Raw genomic sequence first — 18866 nt, 5'->3', positions numbered from 1 at the left:
TAGATTAAACAACCATGATGATGGTGATGGTGATGATGATGATAATAATGATTACTAGAGGTATCACCATCCCTGATTTCAAGTTGTACCACAAAGCTATAGAAATAAAAACAGCATGGTATTGGCACCAAAACAGACAAAATGATCAATGGAATCAAACTGAAGACTCATATAGAAATCCACACACCTATAAAGACATGATTTTTGATAAAGAGGACAGAAATACACACTGGAAATAAGATGGCATCTTCATCAAATAGTTCTGGTCAAACTGGATGGCTGCATGTAGAAGAATACAAGTAGATTTATACTCATCTCCCAGCGCAAACTCAACTCCAAAAAGATCAAAGACCTCAACATAAAACCAGATACACTGAACCTGGTAGAAGAGAAAGTGGAGAATAGCTTTGAACTCACTGACACAGAAAAAGCCCTTCTGAACAAAACATCATTAGCCCAAAGACTGACAATTAACAAACGGGACCTTATGAAACTGTGAAGCTTCGACGTGGCAAAGGATACCATCATTCCAACAAAGCTGCAGCCGAGAGAATGGGGAAAGGTTTTTACCAACTCTACATCTGATAGATCATTAGTATTCACAATATATAAAGGACCCAAGAAGCTCATATCAACTCACAGAAACTGAGGCATGCATAGGGCCTGCACGGATCTGTACCTGGTCCTGTTCAATTATAGCTTCCAGTTTACTGCTTTTAGAGAATTCCTGAGTGTACAAATGAGTGGGTCTCTGATTCTTGTGCCTTCACTTGGGCTCTTTTTCATCGGTTGTTTTGTCTTGTCCAACTTTGATGTCTTAGTTTTAGTTTTATATTATATTTTATATTCTTATCTTTAAAAATTCATGAATGAATTAATGAAATAAAACAGCCACTACAGAAAAGATTAACAACTGACTTGTCATTTATACCTGCTGAAGAGAGAAAATCAATTTTCTCCAATGGAGTGACACTGGCTGTGTTATCCAATCTAGGGCATGCTTCATGAGGAGTAGTAGTTGGACAATGTGTAATGGACTCCACAGGGTTTTTCTCGGTTTTGTTTTGTTTTGGTGTGTGTGCATGTGTCTGTGCCTGTGTGCTTTTATTTTGTTACAGTTAGGTGAGGTTTCATTGTTTTGTTTTGTTATCTTTTGAGTAGTATTTTATATTGTTTTCGTGCTTTTGGGAGCTTTTGTTGTATTGGGATTTTAGGTTTTTTTATTTTGAGAAAGACGCTGAAGTTGGGTGGGTAGGGAGGGAGAGAGAGTCTGGAAGGACTTTTGGCATTAAAAGAATATGATCAAAATACATTTAAATTTGAAAATTGTTCTAAATAATAAAAACGTACATAAAATGGAGTTGGAACAGTACGGTGGCTAATATGAAACTGCTGGGAAGGCTGAGTGTGATGATACATGCCTATACGCCTGATGCGCTCTAGGCTGAGCAGAAATGTTGGTGAGGTAGAGGCAAGCTCAGGACACCCCGTTTCAAAAACAAAATAAACAACAGAAGTCCAGAATTTAGCTGGGAAAAAGTAGAGTTTGCGAAAGAGCTCTGGACAGCAGTGGGCATGCTGGAACCCCCACCCTCCACCCTCCACCCCCTAAGTAGGGCTGGTCACTCAGGAAGAGAGCTCCAGGGGTTTCCTCAACCATGTTTACAACAGGGGACACAATGCATACAAATGTGAACGCTGAAAGCCAAGGCCATGCACACACTTGACAGAACCCATCCTCAGCAATTCATCTTTAATGAACTGGTTTACATTTCTAGAGAGACTATTAAAGGAATACAGTGGACCAGGGAGAACAAAGAATCACTTCTGTTTTATTTCAGACTCATCTGGGCTGGGGATCTCTTTGAGAAGGCAGGGAAAGAGCCCACACTATGATCCGGAAGTTTCTCTTTTCTTCTCCAGGCATGAGGGGTGGGGTGGGTGTTGGGGGAGGGGATGCTGCATCAGCATTCCTGTGTCAGAAGTTACCAAGGGCTGAGGAGGCTCAGGGAGCTCATGCAAAGGGTTCTCCTTGGGCTGTTTTTTGTTTGTTTGTTTGTTTGTTTGTTTGTTTTGTTTTTAAATGAGTACTGGATAAAGAACAGGGCCTCCTAGAGGAGACATCTATCCAAAGAAACAAGAGAAATTTAAGGACAGCAAAATAATAGCACACATCACAAAAAGCCCAGTTGGACAAAGGCTGCAAGCAGAATGGCAGACACATTAGCCCTGGTAACAACTTCTGGGGGCATTTTAAGCATCTGGGGACTTTTCTTTTATAATAATAATAACAACAACAATAATAATACTTTTATATTTTCAGCTAAATGATTCTATATAACATTAACAATCAGCCAAACAATACTGCCAAAGAGTAAAGATATGTAAGGCTGCATTAGAATAATATAATCTAAAAGCAGGTTGACTTAATATGAAAAGTTTATCCTGAGTGAAGCAGCAGATGTATTGGAAAGACTGAAATACTGTTGTTTCTACAGCCGCAAGGCCTGGGTTTCTATCCAGTTTCCTTCCATAAGCACAGCATCTGGCATGAATTACTGATAACAAGATAGATGTCCCACAACAGAAGCGAAGGACATTTGTGAAACTGGTGAGTTTCAGACACTGCTAAGAACCCTGAGGAGTAACTTTTCGCAGAATGTAGCTTTAGTCAAACTGCACTTTGATGGAAGTAAAACACATGGAAGAGAGAAGCTGCAAAGGGCACAGCTACTAAGGTCTCCACAGATATATCTGACAGGGCAGGAGACGTGAGCATGGTCATCCAGTCTCCATCTGGAATTTTCACTTATAAAGAAGACATCTAACGATACACAAATAGGCATGATGGTATGTCTATGTATCATTCTCAAAAGTTATAAGACTATAACCAAGTTCCTGTCTATGTATCACTGAGTATTGTCTGCCACAAAACAGTGAATCCAGTTGTGTTTCTTAAAGCTCAAGAAGTAGTATTTGATATAGAAACATCAAATAAAAACAATTTCGGGGCTGGTGAGATGGCTCAGTGGGTAAGAGCACCTGACTGCTCTTCCGAAGGTCCAGAGTTCAAATCCCAGCAACCACATGGTGGCTCACAACCATCTGTAACAAGATCTAACTCCCTCTTCTGGAGTGTCTGAAGACAGCTACAGTGTACTTACATATAATAAATAAATAAATCTAAAAAAAAGAAAAAAAAACAATTTCGATTTCAAAGCTAAGCACACACACACTTCTGACATCTTGGAAGCTTTCTAGATGGTTCATGTTGACAATCAGCAAAAAGAAATTAGAAATGGCTCTCTCATATCACCAAAAACTACTGAGAGGAAAAGGAAGGAAAACCAGATTAAAAAATAGTTAAACATTACTGTCAAGTTGAATGCATTGAGACAATAATAAAAATGTCATATTCTGTGTTTAAATTCTTCCTTAGGTGACCATGGTTGAGACTCCCCGCACTGACACCTTGACAAGAGCTGTTTCCTGTTTGTCAGGAAACAACAACAACAAACAACAACAACAACAGAAAAAAGATGCCATGTGAGAGAGCTTTGAAAACTCCATGATGGGTAGGGTAGCAAGAGTGGATGATAAAAGACCTATTCATAGCACATTTAGACAAATTTAGAATTAGTGGAAATGATTCTAAACAAAAACAAAGTAATTGGGTAGGAATATAAGGATTCTTTATTACTAATAATATGACATATGCACAGAGAAGCTAGAATAGAAGTGTGTAGATTTGTAATTTTAATTACGTCAGACTGTCACTATATTCTAATCAATGCAAGCAAGGGCCAGTGAGACCATGGGACAAATGGCAGAAGGGAAAGGTAGAGCTCTCTCTCTCTCTCTCTCTCTCTCTCTCTCTCTCTCTCTCTCTCTCTCTCTCTCCTTCCCTCCCTCCCTCCCCTTCCTCCTCCTCTCTCTCTGTATGGGGAGAGAGAGAGAATGAGAGGGAGAGAGAGAGAGAGAGAGAGAGAGAGAGAGAGAGAGAGAGAGAGAGAGAGGCTGTTAATGATAAAAGCCCAGAAGACTTGTCCTGCCAAAGACACCAGAGCACGCGGACCTCTTCAGTCTCTCCCCACCCTTAAATTTCTGAATAAAACAGTTTGATCTCCCTTGAAAGTAAGTAAATAAGTCACTTTAATTAAATGTAATCTTATCTGTAAAATAAAAGTCTCAGAGACATGAGGCTTCCACTGCCATCCACGTCTTACTGAAAATGTTTTCCCCTAAGAGAAAAATGATTTTACAAATCAGAAAAGTCCAGCGCTCACCAGTCACACTGCCGGAAGCAAGCTAGGTACATTGTGAACTTCTGACTTTTTTTTTAATGTATAAATTTATTGCCAGGTGTGGTGTCACATGCCTTTAATCCCAGCACGTGTGAGGCAGAGGCTGGCAGGTTTCTACGAGTTCAAGGCTAGCCTAGTCAACAATATCAAGTCCAGGGCAGCCAGGGCTCTGTTACAGAGAGAATCCCTGTCTTGACAAATGAAACAAAATAAATTTGTTGTGAGGAATGAATGTGAAACATTTCTAAATACTCAACAGCATAGTGTTCATGAATTTTCTTCTCATCTCTCCCAGAGCCGTTCTTTACCACACAGCAAACCAGGAAAAGGGTGCATAGCTCACTTAATACATTTCCCCATCTCTACCACCTTGGAGGTTCCCAGGATAATTCATTATATTTGACTCTAAGATATAGCTCCTGTTACTGGCTCTTCAACGGATGATCAACTTTTCTTGCGCCTGTGGTCATTTCCACAACCAGCATTCCTTCAAACCAGGATCTTCTCTAGTATTCCCCAGGAATCCATGGTGAAGCCTGCACATAGCAGCCGCGACCCTGTGGGGAGGCCTGTACATGGATGCTGAATCAGTCTGCTGCCTGAGCACAATGGTCACCTGGAGTGGACAGGTCACCTGGAGGAACGGCAACATATCCATGTCCATGGACGGTCACAGGAACTGCAGCTGTCTTCTTAGGATCCTCTTCTCTGCGTCCTCAAGAACCTGCTAGGTTGTAGAACACATACAAACACACACACACACACACACACACACATCCCAGATGTACATACATGTACATACCACAGTGTAGTTTTTCTATCAGTTGGTAGGGGACAGTTTACAACTTCAGGGTAAGGGAATCTGCAGGGCAGTTAGCAGATGCAAGCACACATACCTGGATGAGATAGTGGGAGCACAGATTGAGAAGTTCCAACAGCTGTAGGTGACTGCCAGCTGCTAACACATCCTGGATCACTCCTGGCTCCAACAAAATCTGTTTTTGTTTTTCAATAAAGAGAAAGTGATCAGCTACATGAAAAATTGACATGGCACTGCTAAATTTATAGATGCACCATACTGTATTTAGATTGCTACTCTACAGGGTCATTTGAATGAAAATTGTCACCATGAAAGTCAGCTCCTAACTCTGTATCCTAATTATTGTAAGACAGGCCCCTCTTAAACATGTAACTTCTTTTGTTTTTATGTGGGCCAACAGTTTTCCTACATCCCAAACTCTGTTTAGTTCCTTTATTTTTGTAGAAAATTAGGAACATTTTCAAAAAACATAGTTGCCTCTTAGCATTCTTTCTGTAACATAGAAAGATCAAACTCACTCAGCTCTAGTTTTTCAAAGTATATTTCAGACTCTTCAGATCAATCACAATTTAGTGAGCAGGTGCTTTAGGGTAGGACATTTGTATCTCCTCTGGCCACATGGACTGGGTGGGTATTATGAGAGAGAGGTGGGTATTGTGAGAGAGGGGTGAGGATTATTCACCTTACAAGCCCTGTACAATGACACACTTTCATTGTCTTCATGGAGGTTTTGTTGCTTTCGTCTTCTTTATTTAAAACACAGCTATCACATTCATGAAACCGTAAGCAGCATCACAAGGACAGACAACAAGTCGTGCATCTGCTGATAACAATTATCTACCTTTTTCTGGTTAAACCCAACTATTTGACAGCTGCTACCAGCCCACTGAAAAAGGCCAGAGAAAGCCACACACCAGGATGAAGTTCAGTCCTAAAGGCCTTTAGTCCTGCCCTAGTGCTTTGACTTCAGCCCAGTAGTTCATAATCTGGCCACTGGACATCTATGTTTCTAAACCCATTGGTAATTCACTGCCACATCCATATGGAAATTGTAAACAATGGTAAGTGCACTCCTTCTCCAAATGGGGCCATCCATATCTTGGCTCTCGGTCAATATTCTTTCTTGATTTTCCTTTACCTCCTGAGACATTCTCATTCCCAGTCTCCATGCTTTAGAAATGAACACAACTTGGTCCTCGGACCTTTCTCTCTTCTCTCTGTGCCTTTACCATCCTTTATATGCTGATGACACTCGACTCTCTCTAAATACCCCACATCCTCAGACATCCTGTAGGTAAAGGATGCAGTTCTAAGTGAATGTGTATCATGGACATGGGCAGGGCATGTCTCAGATACATGGCAGAGTCAAAGCCTTCACCAGATAAGGCTCAGAGATATGGCAAAGCCTTCCTTTGGTCTAAATACAAGTGATTATGAATGATTGGCCAGTGTGCAATAACTATCAAACACAGCTTCCTCTTCTGAGATGACTACAACCCAAGACCACTCCCCTCCAAAGACCTCTAGCTGAGATTAGCTAGAGGTACCCCTATATAAAGAAATCTGCCTCCTTGATCCATATTATCAATCAAAGCAGTCTTTTCTGCCTGAGTTATTCTTCCTTGGGACATCAGCTTGTTTACCAAAGTTGGTACCTTCCATTAAAGTGAGCACAGTCCACCCTATCTCGGCTTTGCCTTGCATGTAGCTATGTGTTTGCCTTTTCTCCACTCTCTTCATGCCTTAGTTGGGTCAATCACTCAAGTTGGGTAGATCCTGTCAACTTACTGCCACCGTGCTCTTTAGAGAGCGGCTCAAAGTAAGTAGGCCCCAGACTAGATTCTTGTCTACCACTTACCAACCCACTCCTTTTATGGCCCTGCCATCTCAGCAAGAAATAAAGCATTTTTTTAGGTGAAAACTCAATAGCCATTCTCTTTTTAAAAAATAAACTTATTTGATAATTTTATACATGTATATAACATGTTCAGGTCACACTCACTCTTACTTGCTACTAATTCTTTTACTTTGCCTTGCTATATACTTAACAAACTCACGTATTAAAAGTGGAAGTACAGCTGTCACTCATTCTTTGGAAAGTACAGAACCACACTATCTAAGAAGCTTTCTTTTCCTGACCATCCTGTAGAAAACAGGACATCACTCCAAAATTAATATCTATCTCCTATCTTTCCTTATTTTCCACAACACCTACAATCTCTTGACACATTGCACATTTATGCGGTTGTTTTCTGTTTCTCTACACATGAAAATACTCGCTCCAGGAGAAAAGAAGTTCATCCTTTCTGCATCCACAGCGGAACAACATCTAGGCATAGCTGCCACTCTGCACTGAGATGCTTATTTAATTAAAACGTTGGATAACTAATTGATTTCTATGCACATGCTTATTTCAAAAATGTATTTTATCAATCAATCTGATACAGAGAAAGAGAAAAAGGAGATGCAACTTATATTTCTGGATCATTGAAGTAAACATATGAAAAAGTTAAGCAGGGGGTTCAAACCTGCAAACACTCATCTTATTCTGGACATTAATTTTACAGCTCTCTCTTCTAGCAAGAAGAGAAATTTAAATTTCTGCAAATCCTCAAGGAAGAGGCTTTGACTGACATTGAGGAAATGAGTACAGCTCCCATCAGAGGAGCAAGAACAGCGAACAGACTTGCAGAAGAGGCATGGCCTAAGGCAGAGATCAGGGAATAGATAGATTAGAAAGGGTAGTTTTAGCCTTTCAACCCTGTCAGTTGTGTTCATTTCACACAACTGGCATTCAGGATAACCTCCAAAGTGTGGAAATGCCAAACACAAAGACAGATATCACAGAGAGGCAAGATGAATATTCCATAGCATGTATAACACGTCCAATGGGCTCACTGCGAGAAACCCTCATAGTAGAAACCCATACTGGGATTGTTTTTGCCTTTGTTTTTGATTTTTGTTCTGTAGGCTCTTTTTCCTCCTCTCATTATAAGATTTCTCTAAAAGAAACTTTACCATAGAAAAGTCCCTAAGTTCTTTAGAAGGTTGCCAGAGAGAACTCTGCTAGGAAAACTGGTTTTCAGTTACTAGAAACAACCAGCATGTGTAAGCATTACTTGTCAGCATCTTTGCAGTTGAGCCCTGATGTCATTCCGTGACTGACTTCTCTGCTGCATTTTCCCAAAGAATTTGTGCTTGGGCAGGAATAAGCGAAGGCTCAACTCCTTGTGTTTTACAGTTTAGTGAATCTGGTACCTTCTTGAACAACTGCTAAAAACAAAAACAAAAACAAAAAAACAAAAAAACAAACCAACCAACCAAACAAACAAAAAACTCTTCAAAAGGGGCCTCAAACACTCACTTTATAGTACCCAACTTTCTCATTTGTTTCCCTTTTGCTGTAACTAACTAAGACCAACTTCAGATCCTTCAGACATTATAGTCATCAACATCTAGTCTGGCATTCTAGCAGACTGGATGTTGTTTGAGATCAATCTACAGGAAGGGAGGCAAGTCCCCTGAAAGCTGAGAGCACACTGTTAGAGTGGGGGTTGATCTATGTGACTATACATATCCACAGTGCTTAGTAGTCTAGAGGAGTTTGACTCAGATGAAAGCATACAGATGTGGACAAGACAAAGTGATAAAGAAAATGGAAGAAATGTAAGACCAAGTGTCCTGGAATCCTATGCCAGAGGGAAAAAATGTCCTAAAGAAGCCAACATGAGCTGTGGACTTCTCAGTGATGTTCAGCTGTTCTGGATGGGACAGAGCTAAGGCTCCTGCAGATTTCTAAAAAGTGTTTGAAGCCATCAAGAGTGTGTATAGGTGGAGCCAAATGTCATATGGATGATTTATAATTCTCTTTCCACTATCCACCCACACTTGACCTCCATGTAGAATACAGAGAAACTACATTTGGCTGTGAGGAACGAGATAGTGCAATCTGGGGTAAATGACAATCCTGTAACTTGCGTCAAGCTCAAGGACTGTCCCTATAAGCAAGGTCACTTGAACAAAGATGCTCTATGATCCCTCTTCCCAAATGCTGAGACTGAGCTCTCAGGTTTGCTACTAGATAACACTTACTCAATGAGTGTGAGCACAGTGACACTTGATTGTGGAGAGCTGGAAGAGCCCCAAGTAAGTGTGGGAAGAGTTGACAAAGTCCTGAGTGAGTGTGCATCGTTAATGTGGGCACGGCCTTGCTAAGGACCCCAGTGCTTCAGCACCACAGGAGTGGCAAAACCTTTCCACAGGGCTGAGGTTCAGAGGGATGGCAAAACCTTCCTCTAGTCTGAGTGGGAATGTCTCTAGTGTGTGCAAAAACTGGTGACTATAGCTTCCTCTGGTCAGATGGTTACAACTTGATTCCTCACCTACAGTCCAGCTAATCCCTCCTCCTGCGCTGTCCACGGTAAAAGTGCTGAAGTTCCTGGCTTCTATTGCATAGTGGGTATGCTCTACCAGAGCAACCACATTCATTCCAATCTCAGCTTTTCTGCTCTTTCTTCCTTCCTTCTTAGATTCAGTCCAGTTTCCAGGACAAAGCCCCATGGGCTGTGGCGCTGAACCAGTAGTGTGACAAAATATTAGAGTTTAAATCCACAAGTTCAATATAAGGTGACAGATTCCAGAAACATTTTGACACGAGAACTGGGCAATCAAGGGCAACTGCCTCCTTGACAGGAGGCGATTCTGGGATGCTTCATCTCATTTGGTCAATGACTTGAGTGGAGTTGGTTGTACAGGACTGATTTGAACCATCTATGAGGAACACCCCCCAAACTTAGAGACGGCTCATGCACCTGGCCTTACAGCATCTTTAGGCAGAAGATGAAGGTAAAAAGTTGTGAAAGAGGAAGAGGATGGAACTTGTTACAATTCTGCATAGGGCATTGCATGGGGCCCTGAGTAAGTGCTGGGAAAGTCAGCCGGGCCTGACAAGTAGGAGCAGGGGCCAGCATACAAACTCCATGTGCTTCCTGTTTGTTCATTAGCTCATTCTCTAATGCCATCAATCATTCATCTGCTCCCCACAACCTTGCCTCCTGGATTAGTTTCTGATAACAAATGTCTTTGCATGCCTATGAAGTTTCAGTATGGCTTTTCTGTCTTTGAATAACCGAGTTGGTGCCTTCAAAAAAATTGTAACTTTAGTTCCAGAAGGTATGCCCTCACTGCCTGTTTAAGAGGATACTAGTTTGCTGTCTTTTGATTTCATGAATAGAGCAGGCTAGGAGTGTGATAACATTAAACCCAGACAACTAAGGTTTGCAAGTGAATCCATGAAAACAATCACCTTTTTTAGCACAAGGACTAATGCAATTTAAGTTAGATGTGGTCTAATATCATTTATCAGAAAGCGTGAGGACATTTCCCCTTGACACATATGAAATTCATTGTTTCATATAGTCTAGAAAACTGTCAACACAAATCTGAACGTATAAGGCATTAGGTAAGCTGAACAAAGTGAGCACAAATAAATTTATTAGTCAGATATTCAACACATATGAAGTCTTTTGCATGAAGCATTTCTATGTAAGAAAAGTCATGTAGGTGGGACATAAAACAAAATTTACTTTTGGCTTCAATATTACTTTAGTAAAGACTGCTTATCCACAAGGTGGCACCCTTGGTTAAAGCAAATGATTCTCTGTTCCTTGTGGCCTTTATCAGGCCTCTAAGAAGAAAATATAGTGGCAGTGAGGATAAGGATTTACTCTCCAAGCATTGCTCGGTGACTTTATGTGTACTGACGATACTGTCTGCCTCATAAGGTTTGTAGGAGTAACAGACAGTGTACGTATATCATGTTATGTCGGGACAGAAGAATAATAGCGTACATACTGGAGCTCAGTGTTTTAAGAAAAGCAAGAAGATCCCAATGGGATTGTGCTGGTGTGGTGTTTCAGGGGACACGTTGTCCTGGAGGAGCCCTTGGCTACAAGTGCCAGATTTAATTGAAAAATCCCTGCAGATGAATATGAAAAGACTTGGTCTTTTCACAGCATAAAGAAAACTCCATTTCTTACGGCCCCTTCTTCATTAGAATTATTCTGGCATTTCAAGGCCTCGAGATTAATAGTATTGTCAACTAGTCATTTCCAACATGGTTTTCTTCATTATGTTTAAATTAATAAGATGCATTATTTAACAGAATGTAAAGATAAATTATACATACTTACATCACCTTTACAAATGTGGCTAATTATTTGAAAAAGCAGAATACATTTTTGATAGTTTCTAACTATAAGGGAAAGAAGCAGTTGTAGCAAATTAAAGTATAATGAAACATGAAGGTCATTATAGGTTAAAAGAAAAGCTGGATTAATTATTAAGACCTACTTAGTAACCAGTATTCTTTCAAATGTGATGAAGATGGTAGATTCCATCCCTCACAGCTTTATCATGGAACTGGTATTCTCCATAATATAGCCAGCTCCATAACACAGGGGCAGATTCTCCATATCAGGGCCAGCTTCATAATACAGGGGCAGATTCTCCAGAACATGAGAGTGAAACCAAAGAGAAAACCTCGACTTCCAACTACTGTCATGTGAAGATGGAAGACCTCTTAAAGAATGAGTAGGGTTGATGCCAATTCTCTTTATTTTTAAGGGATTACTTTCCTTTTATTTGATGTGATTTGATGTGTACAGGTGTTTGGCCTCATGTCTGTTGACCATGTGCATGCAGAACTGAAGAGGGCATCATTCTCTGATGGTCGTTTGCCCCCATCTGATCACTGTAAACCAAACCTGGGTCCTCTGGCAAGTAGCCAGTGTTCTTGGCAGCTGAATCATCTCTTCAGCCCCCTTGGCACCAATTTTCAAGTGTAGGGGTGACTTAACAATGTTATTGCTGGGTACTGAATGGAGAGAGAAGATGGAGCTGAATGCAATTATTAAGTCCGTGGTGTGACTAATGCAAAGACAGCATGCACACAGCATGTTGCTGAGGGAGCTGGGGATTGAAGCTGTCTAATTTCATTAAAGATGTCAGAGAAATAAGCCCCAGTGTGCAAAGGGATCATCAACACACAATCCTATGCTTGTTTGGGAAATTCCTTGCACGAGCTTTGTAAAGGATGAAGATAAAAACACACCCTTAGAGTTTGCCACTGACATCTTCCTACCTAGCAACATCTCTAAAGAAATATATAACCAGAACTTATTTTCATAAAGTTTGTGGATGGGGGAAAATGGAGTACCCAGATAAAGGGCTCAGAAAAATTATATGCCTAATTTATAGAGCACAAATGTTTCTATTATTAATTTCATGAAAAGCAAATCTAGTTTTATGTGGAGTGCTCCCATACTACCTACTATCTTACAAATATCATGTGGCCATTTCATTTATGCCATCTGCCCTTCCCGTGGTTTTATTTTCCACTTCTCATCTTTGCAAGTAGATATAACCACCATATGAAAATGTGGACGCTGAAGGCACAGGAGCACACTTAATCAACAGCAATTCTTTTCTAATCCCAGAATTCTAGCCATCTTTCTAGACTCTGTAAAGATAACCACTGCTACCCAAGCATACACCCTTGTTACCATGGTGCTCAGAGCTCAGAGACCCACTAGTGCCTCTACTCACAAGAGTAAAACCTAGAGCATGCAGGTTTACAGGAAGGTCAAGAGTTGAGTTTTGAGGTTAGGTCTGTGATGTGTCATCCATATAAACAACCAGGAGACAAAACCACATGCATCCAGGTGGCAAAGTACAACCCCCAGACCACATCTTTCCAATCACATGCATTTGTATAGTGGGTGGGCAAAGCATTACTATTTCTTATTTTTAATGTTTAATTAATGGGCTAAATTTAAAGCAGTTTTGCCTGTAGCAAAATTTATTAAAAATAAGAGTTCTCATATACATACTGTGCCCACACATGTATAATATTCTCATCTCAACATCTTCCACAGAATGACACACTTGCCATAACCTACAAGACTATATTAATATATCGTTTTTCTCACAAAACCCATGTCTTTTGTGTTCATTTTGGGTGTTTTATACTCTATAGGCTTTGACAAACGTATAATGGCATGTATTGGACATTGGAAGGCCATACATAAGATTTTCACTGTCCTAAATATCCTCTGTACTTGGCTAATTCACTTCCCCATCCTAATTCCTGAAATACACTCTTCTTTTTCTCTCTTTATAGTTTGACAGTTTTTAAAATGTCATAGAATTAGAATCCCATAGTGTATAGCATTTTTAAACCGGCTTCCTTCACTTGGCAATGCGCAGCTGCATTCCCTGCAAGTCTTTTCATGGTTTAGTAGCTCATTTCTTCCAGCACTGAGTCTTTCCTATTCCATTCACAGTTAAGGTATCCATTCATTTACTCTAGAGATGCATTTCGGTGGCTTCCAGGTTGTGTTAGTTGCAAATAAAGCATCTAGATATTTGTGTTCAGATCTTTTTCATTTTAAGGATAGACACCAAGGAATGAATACCTACATCTACCTAAATCTATCTATATCTACCTAAATCTCTCTCTCTCTCTCTCTCTCTCTCTCTCTCTCAAGCAATTTTGCCTGTAGCAAAATTTAACAAAAAATAGAGTTCTCATATACATTCTGTGCCTACACATGTATAATATTCTCATATTAACATCTTCCACAGAATGACACATTTTCCATAACCTATAAGACATATATATATATATATATATATATATATATATATATATAGAGAGAGAGAGAGAGAGAGAGAGAGACAGACAGACAGACAGACAGACAGACAGACATACAGAGAGACAGAGACAGAAACAGAGACTGAGAGAGCACTTTATTTCTTTAATGATCTGTCAACTTCTCTTCTTCAGGGATGCTACCATTTTGACTTTTCACCAGACACAAATGAGTTTCTTGTACTCTCTGCCCTCATAAGCTTTTAGGGTTGTCAGGTTCTATGTGCGACACAGTGTGTTAAAGAGGTGGACAACAGTCAGTACTTGCTCTAGTTTGCACTTGCCTAATGAAATACATGAACGTCTTCCCATGTGCTTATTTGCCACCTATCTTCACTGGTGACTCACCTGTGGCCATTGTTTTAAAACTCAGAGTATGCCTCTTTGTAGTACTAAACTTTTCAGTTCTTCACTTATTTCAAATAATATCCTTTTATACTTTCATAAATATCTTCTCCAAACTGTGGCTTGGATTTTTATTCTCCTGATACTGTTTTGTAGAACACAAGTTTTTAATTCCACTGAAATACAGGTTATTAAAGACCACATTTTTTTGTGTGTGTGTCTTTAAAAATAATTTGTCTGAACTGGAGAGATGCCTCACTGGTTAGGAGAGCTTCCTCCATAATTCTGAGTCCAGCACTAATATAACAACCCTGGCCTCTTAGCTCTGATATGTGCATGCTTGTGGTACACACACACACACACATAAACAAAATATAAAAATATTTTTGTCATATGTTCAGTTATCTATAGAAAAATGTCTCCTATATTATGAACAGGTCCTAGAAGTTTTCTAGGTTTGTGTTTTACATTTGTGAAGATCCATGCACAGACTTGATTGCAGGTGGATGTCCAGTTGAACCAACATTATTCGTGAAAGAGATTTTTCTTTCTCTATTGCACTTTATTTCTTCCCCTATTGATGATCCATCAATTTTGTTGATTTGGTCTGTTTCTAGGCTCTTCATTCTGTCCACTGATCTCCTGATGGACTCTGGTCCATATCACACTGATGTTGGGGAACTATCAGTTGTCTAACTGTGTTCACTTTCAACACTCTTTTGGCTATTCTTGGTCTTTTGCTACTTCATCTGAGTATTGCAGTCAGTTTGTTTAGCTCCTATAAATATCCTTCTGAAATTTGGTTTGGATGCATTGACTCTAATCAAGTTGTAAAGAACTTATTTCTGGACAATAGCTACTCTCTGACAGAGACATTCCTGACCTCTTTCACGAGAGTTTTGAAGTTTTCACTATAGGGATCTTGTACATTTTTGTTGAATTAATGCCCCTTTATTTTACTGTTGAGGGTACTGGTTTTTAAGAATAATTCTAATATTTTAAAATAATCAAAACACCCCAATGGTGGGGAATATGTTGTGACATATGAAAATTATATGAAATTAAAATTTTAGTGCCAACTGAATCTTACAGATTTGATCTTTCTCAGGCAGCTTGTCAGTTACAACAGGAGGCTTAAAGTAGCAATGACATGTCCTGTGAAGCCTAAATTGTGCATTCTCTGCCCTCTTACAGAAAATATTTGCTGATATTTGTTGTAGAGGGAGTTGGAGGGCAGGGGGTCAGTAGCACAATATTGCAGCAAGTGACCAAGGTCTGCATGACATTAGCAAGGGAGCCTGTGCGGGCCAGTTATGATGCATGAGGGATTCCAGCATGAAGGCAGAGAAGGAAAAAACTAAGACCTACAAAAGCACGTGGAGTGGGTCAGGGGAGGCTGGGATGATGAGCCAAGAGTGGTCTGAAAGCTCGGAGAGAAAGACTTCCATGGAGACGGTCCGGCTGTAGTCCCTGGAGCTGAGTGGCTGTAAGGGGCAACATTTAGTTTGTATTTGCCAATATCCGTGTCTTCTAAGAAAAGTTTCTTAAGCTGAGGGCATGGTAGTGAGCACCTTTAATCCCAGCACTCTAGAGGCAGAGGCAAACAGATCTCGGAGTTCAAAGCTTCAGTCTGATCTACTATGCAGAGTAGCCCGTTTCAAAAGAGAACAGTTTTTCTAGAATGCTAGAGATAGAATCCTTCAGACTTGAGGAGTGGAAAGATGTGTAACAGATGTGTAAAACTGAGGGAAAACGGGTTTGTGGGATACATTTTTGCAAATGAAAACGTTTTTGTTTTCCTTTTAATAATTGGGTAATAGAGTGTGCCTGTGTACTGTGGGATTGGGATAATGCAGTAGAGAAAAAAGAAATGGAAAACAGAGAGACAGCTACAAAGTTTACAGGCAGGAGGACCGAGCCAAAGACTGAGAGCCTAGGGTGAACCATCAGCCCCCTACCCACAACATTCAGGGATGCACACCTTCCACAGGGAAAGATGGAAACGAACTGAACAGAAATAGACATGGGGATGTCTACGGACACGATGACAGGCACATGCAGCCTTCTCTTCCTAATTCCCACAGGAGCTGAATTCCCCCATTATGGATGTTGTAGGGAAGGTAGAGGCAGTGTGAAAAGACAGAAGCTGTGAGAAACTTGTCAATAAATGGAGTGAGGCAGAACAGATTAGCATTGCCTGGAAAGGATGTGAATTCACCCTACATTTAGACCATGGTCTGAGGTAGTGACCTTCAGCAACAGTCAACAAGTCCTCACCACGGGATTCAGGCAGGACTCCTCAGATGGGCTGCAAGTGGGACTCAGGGCTGCTTCTCTCTCAAGTCAGGGACTGGTTCATGCTGCACCAAAATTCTGACACAGAGGCTCCTCAGAAGCTGCTCCCATTCAATCACCACAGAGAAAATGACTCCCTTCCCTCCCCGCCAGACAATGAAAGTTAGTATTTTAAACTGTGTCCTGAAAATCACTACAACTCATTTCTTAGTCTCTTGTCTGAATTTCTACAGTTTTTTTTTGGGGGGGAACTCCCATATTTTTTATTATATTCCATACACAATTCAAAATGCCACTCCTATCCTGTTTTTTTAAAAATGCAATCACACATCAATCTGTCGATGCCAATCACAGTGTGATAACTCATTCAAAAGCATTCAATGTAATTTTCCCTTCAGTGTCCCACCCCAGTATCCAGTAAGTCCTCGACACACAGTAAGACACCATTAAGTATTTGCTAAATTAATAAATTTCATTTGAGAGCAAATATTAAGATATGGTTCTTATGATTTACAAAGAATATAAGGATTCAGAAATTAATGTACCACATTCAAATCAATTCCTTCATTTGAATGTTTTTAATGATAATCTGCTCAAATGGAATACTTACAAAATAAACCTTTTGACAAGCTCTATTTGAGGGCTGTGGATATAGCTCAGTGGAAAAGCATTTAACTAGCATGTGCAAAGTCCTGGGTTCAATCTCCAGTATTGGAAAAAATAGCTAGGCACCTATGTATTATACTATTCGTTGGAAGAAACATATATTGCTATCATGTTTTCTAAAAACATTGGAATTACAGACCACATATACCAAGTACCTTGTACAAATACTAAATGTCTCCAGCAGAGGGCTCACAGACTCCATTTTTAGGGGAAAGTTTCCCCAGTAGCCTTCCTTGGTAAAACTCTCTGAGGAGGCAGTCCTCAGAGCTATACTCCTCCTTTGGTCAAGCCACCACACATCTCCGAATCCATTTAAAAATAACCAAAATGAAAAAGGAATTTCAGTAAGGCATTATTATTTATACGCCCAGCACCTGCAGATAAGTGTACTTGACTAATTCCAAGAAAGACAGTGAAGTGAATTACAGCCTAAGTGTCGTATTTGTTTTTATTTGTTCACTATGAAGTTGAGGCTTTCCTCAAATGAACTGATCTTGAAGGTGTGATCCTCCTGCCTTGCCTCCCGAGAGCTGATATTACACACAGGCACAATCCAAATCCAGTTTATGTAACTATTTAAACATCAGGAACATAAGTCAGAGAAGACAGGAAATTGCAAGCAATATAAGGGCAGAGAAGAATGTCAATAAATAATGTTAGAAATGTCATAAGTAATCCACCACACACAATCTCCATGTTTCACACACAATCTCCATGTTCATGCTATTTCAAGTGGACTCAAAACTAAACCCGAGGACTGAAGAGATGGAGAAGTGAGTGAGTAAAGCGCTTTCTGTGGCAACCTGAGGGCCTGAGCTCAGATCCCAAGCATCTGTGTATAGAATGGTGTGGCCATGTACATATAACCCAGCAACTGGGGCAGGACCTTACCCACCCCTCAAAAGAATAGGGAGCTTACTGGGGAGAAAGTCTAGCTAACTGGTGAGCTTCAGGTTCATTGGAAGACTGTTCAAAAACACATTTTTTTATAGGGGAAGATACTGTCCGCCATATGTCCAGGCACACATACATCCACCACACACACTAAAACAGAAATACAATGATGTAACCTTAGATGGTGAAAACACTAAAGATAATTCTAATTCCCAAAGACCCAGAGATCTACAGCAAGTTTTCCTACAGATATTAAGATGTAGAATATTTTTCTTGATAATACTTTAAAGAACATTAGAAGTAGTAGAACACAAAAAGAAAAGAAAAAACTGTTTAAAACCTAAGCATTGCTTTCTGAATTTTACAGCTGATCTCAGTATAAAATTCAAAATATAACCAGTGTTTCTTAAAGACGTCAGTGTCCCTCTCTAGGGTACAAGTGGAAAACTCACGTGGACATCTCCAGTCATCCAGAAAGGAGGCCAGCTGTCAGGCAATGGAAAGAGCAGTCATCAAGGAGTTCCCTACAGCTGTAAGCCTCAATGTCCTGCAGTAATGCACATGTAAGATTTTTATTTTTAAAGATGAAAATTCCAAACTTGACTCTGCCTAACATGTAACCACATTTTTACTGTTTTCCTGTGTGGAAAGACATTCAGTTTTCCAGTGCTCCGATGGGAAAAGATGAGCAGAAGCCCTTTAATGTATTTTTCTTGGAATTACTCACTACTTTATAAACAGTACAGTGCAAAGACTATATATACTCCTGGGTATGTGTGTTGCTCGTGAAACACTCATGATTAAGTCAACTGGTGCAGGCATGGCCAAGCCA

General features: G+C 40.1%; 1 protein-coding gene across 6 annotated transcripts in view; it reads right to left on the bottom strand.

Moving 5' to 3' along the window:
* The window catches only part of Klhl32 (kelch like family member 32), a 235073-nt gene that overhangs the window by 90888 nt on the left and 125319 nt on the right, over positions 1–18866 (bottom strand). For 4 of the 6 annotated variants that reach the window (XM_085839454.1, XM_021160284.3, XM_085839452.1 and 1 more), the window contains exon 5: positions 5201–5299. The exons of 1 other annotated variant lie outside the window; for it this stretch is intronic. In XM_085839454.1, coding sequence (XP_085695580.1) covers positions 5201–5299 — 99 coding nt within the window. Of the gene's footprint in view, positions 1–4920; positions 5032–5200; positions 5300–18866 lie in introns of those variants that run through there. One more of the 6 variants, XM_029476833.2, reaches the window with a different exon arrangement.

This window comes from Mus caroli, unplaced genomic scaffold (genome assembly GCF_978045245.1).
Source record: "Mus caroli unplaced genomic scaffold, Mus_caroli_1 scaffold_6, whole genome shotgun sequence".
In the NCBI taxonomy this organism is placed as follows: Eukaryota; Metazoa; Chordata; class Mammalia; order Rodentia; family Muridae; genus Mus; species Mus caroli.
Note: the sequence above shows the minus strand (reverse complement) of the source record. Positions and strands in the feature narration are given on the sequence as shown.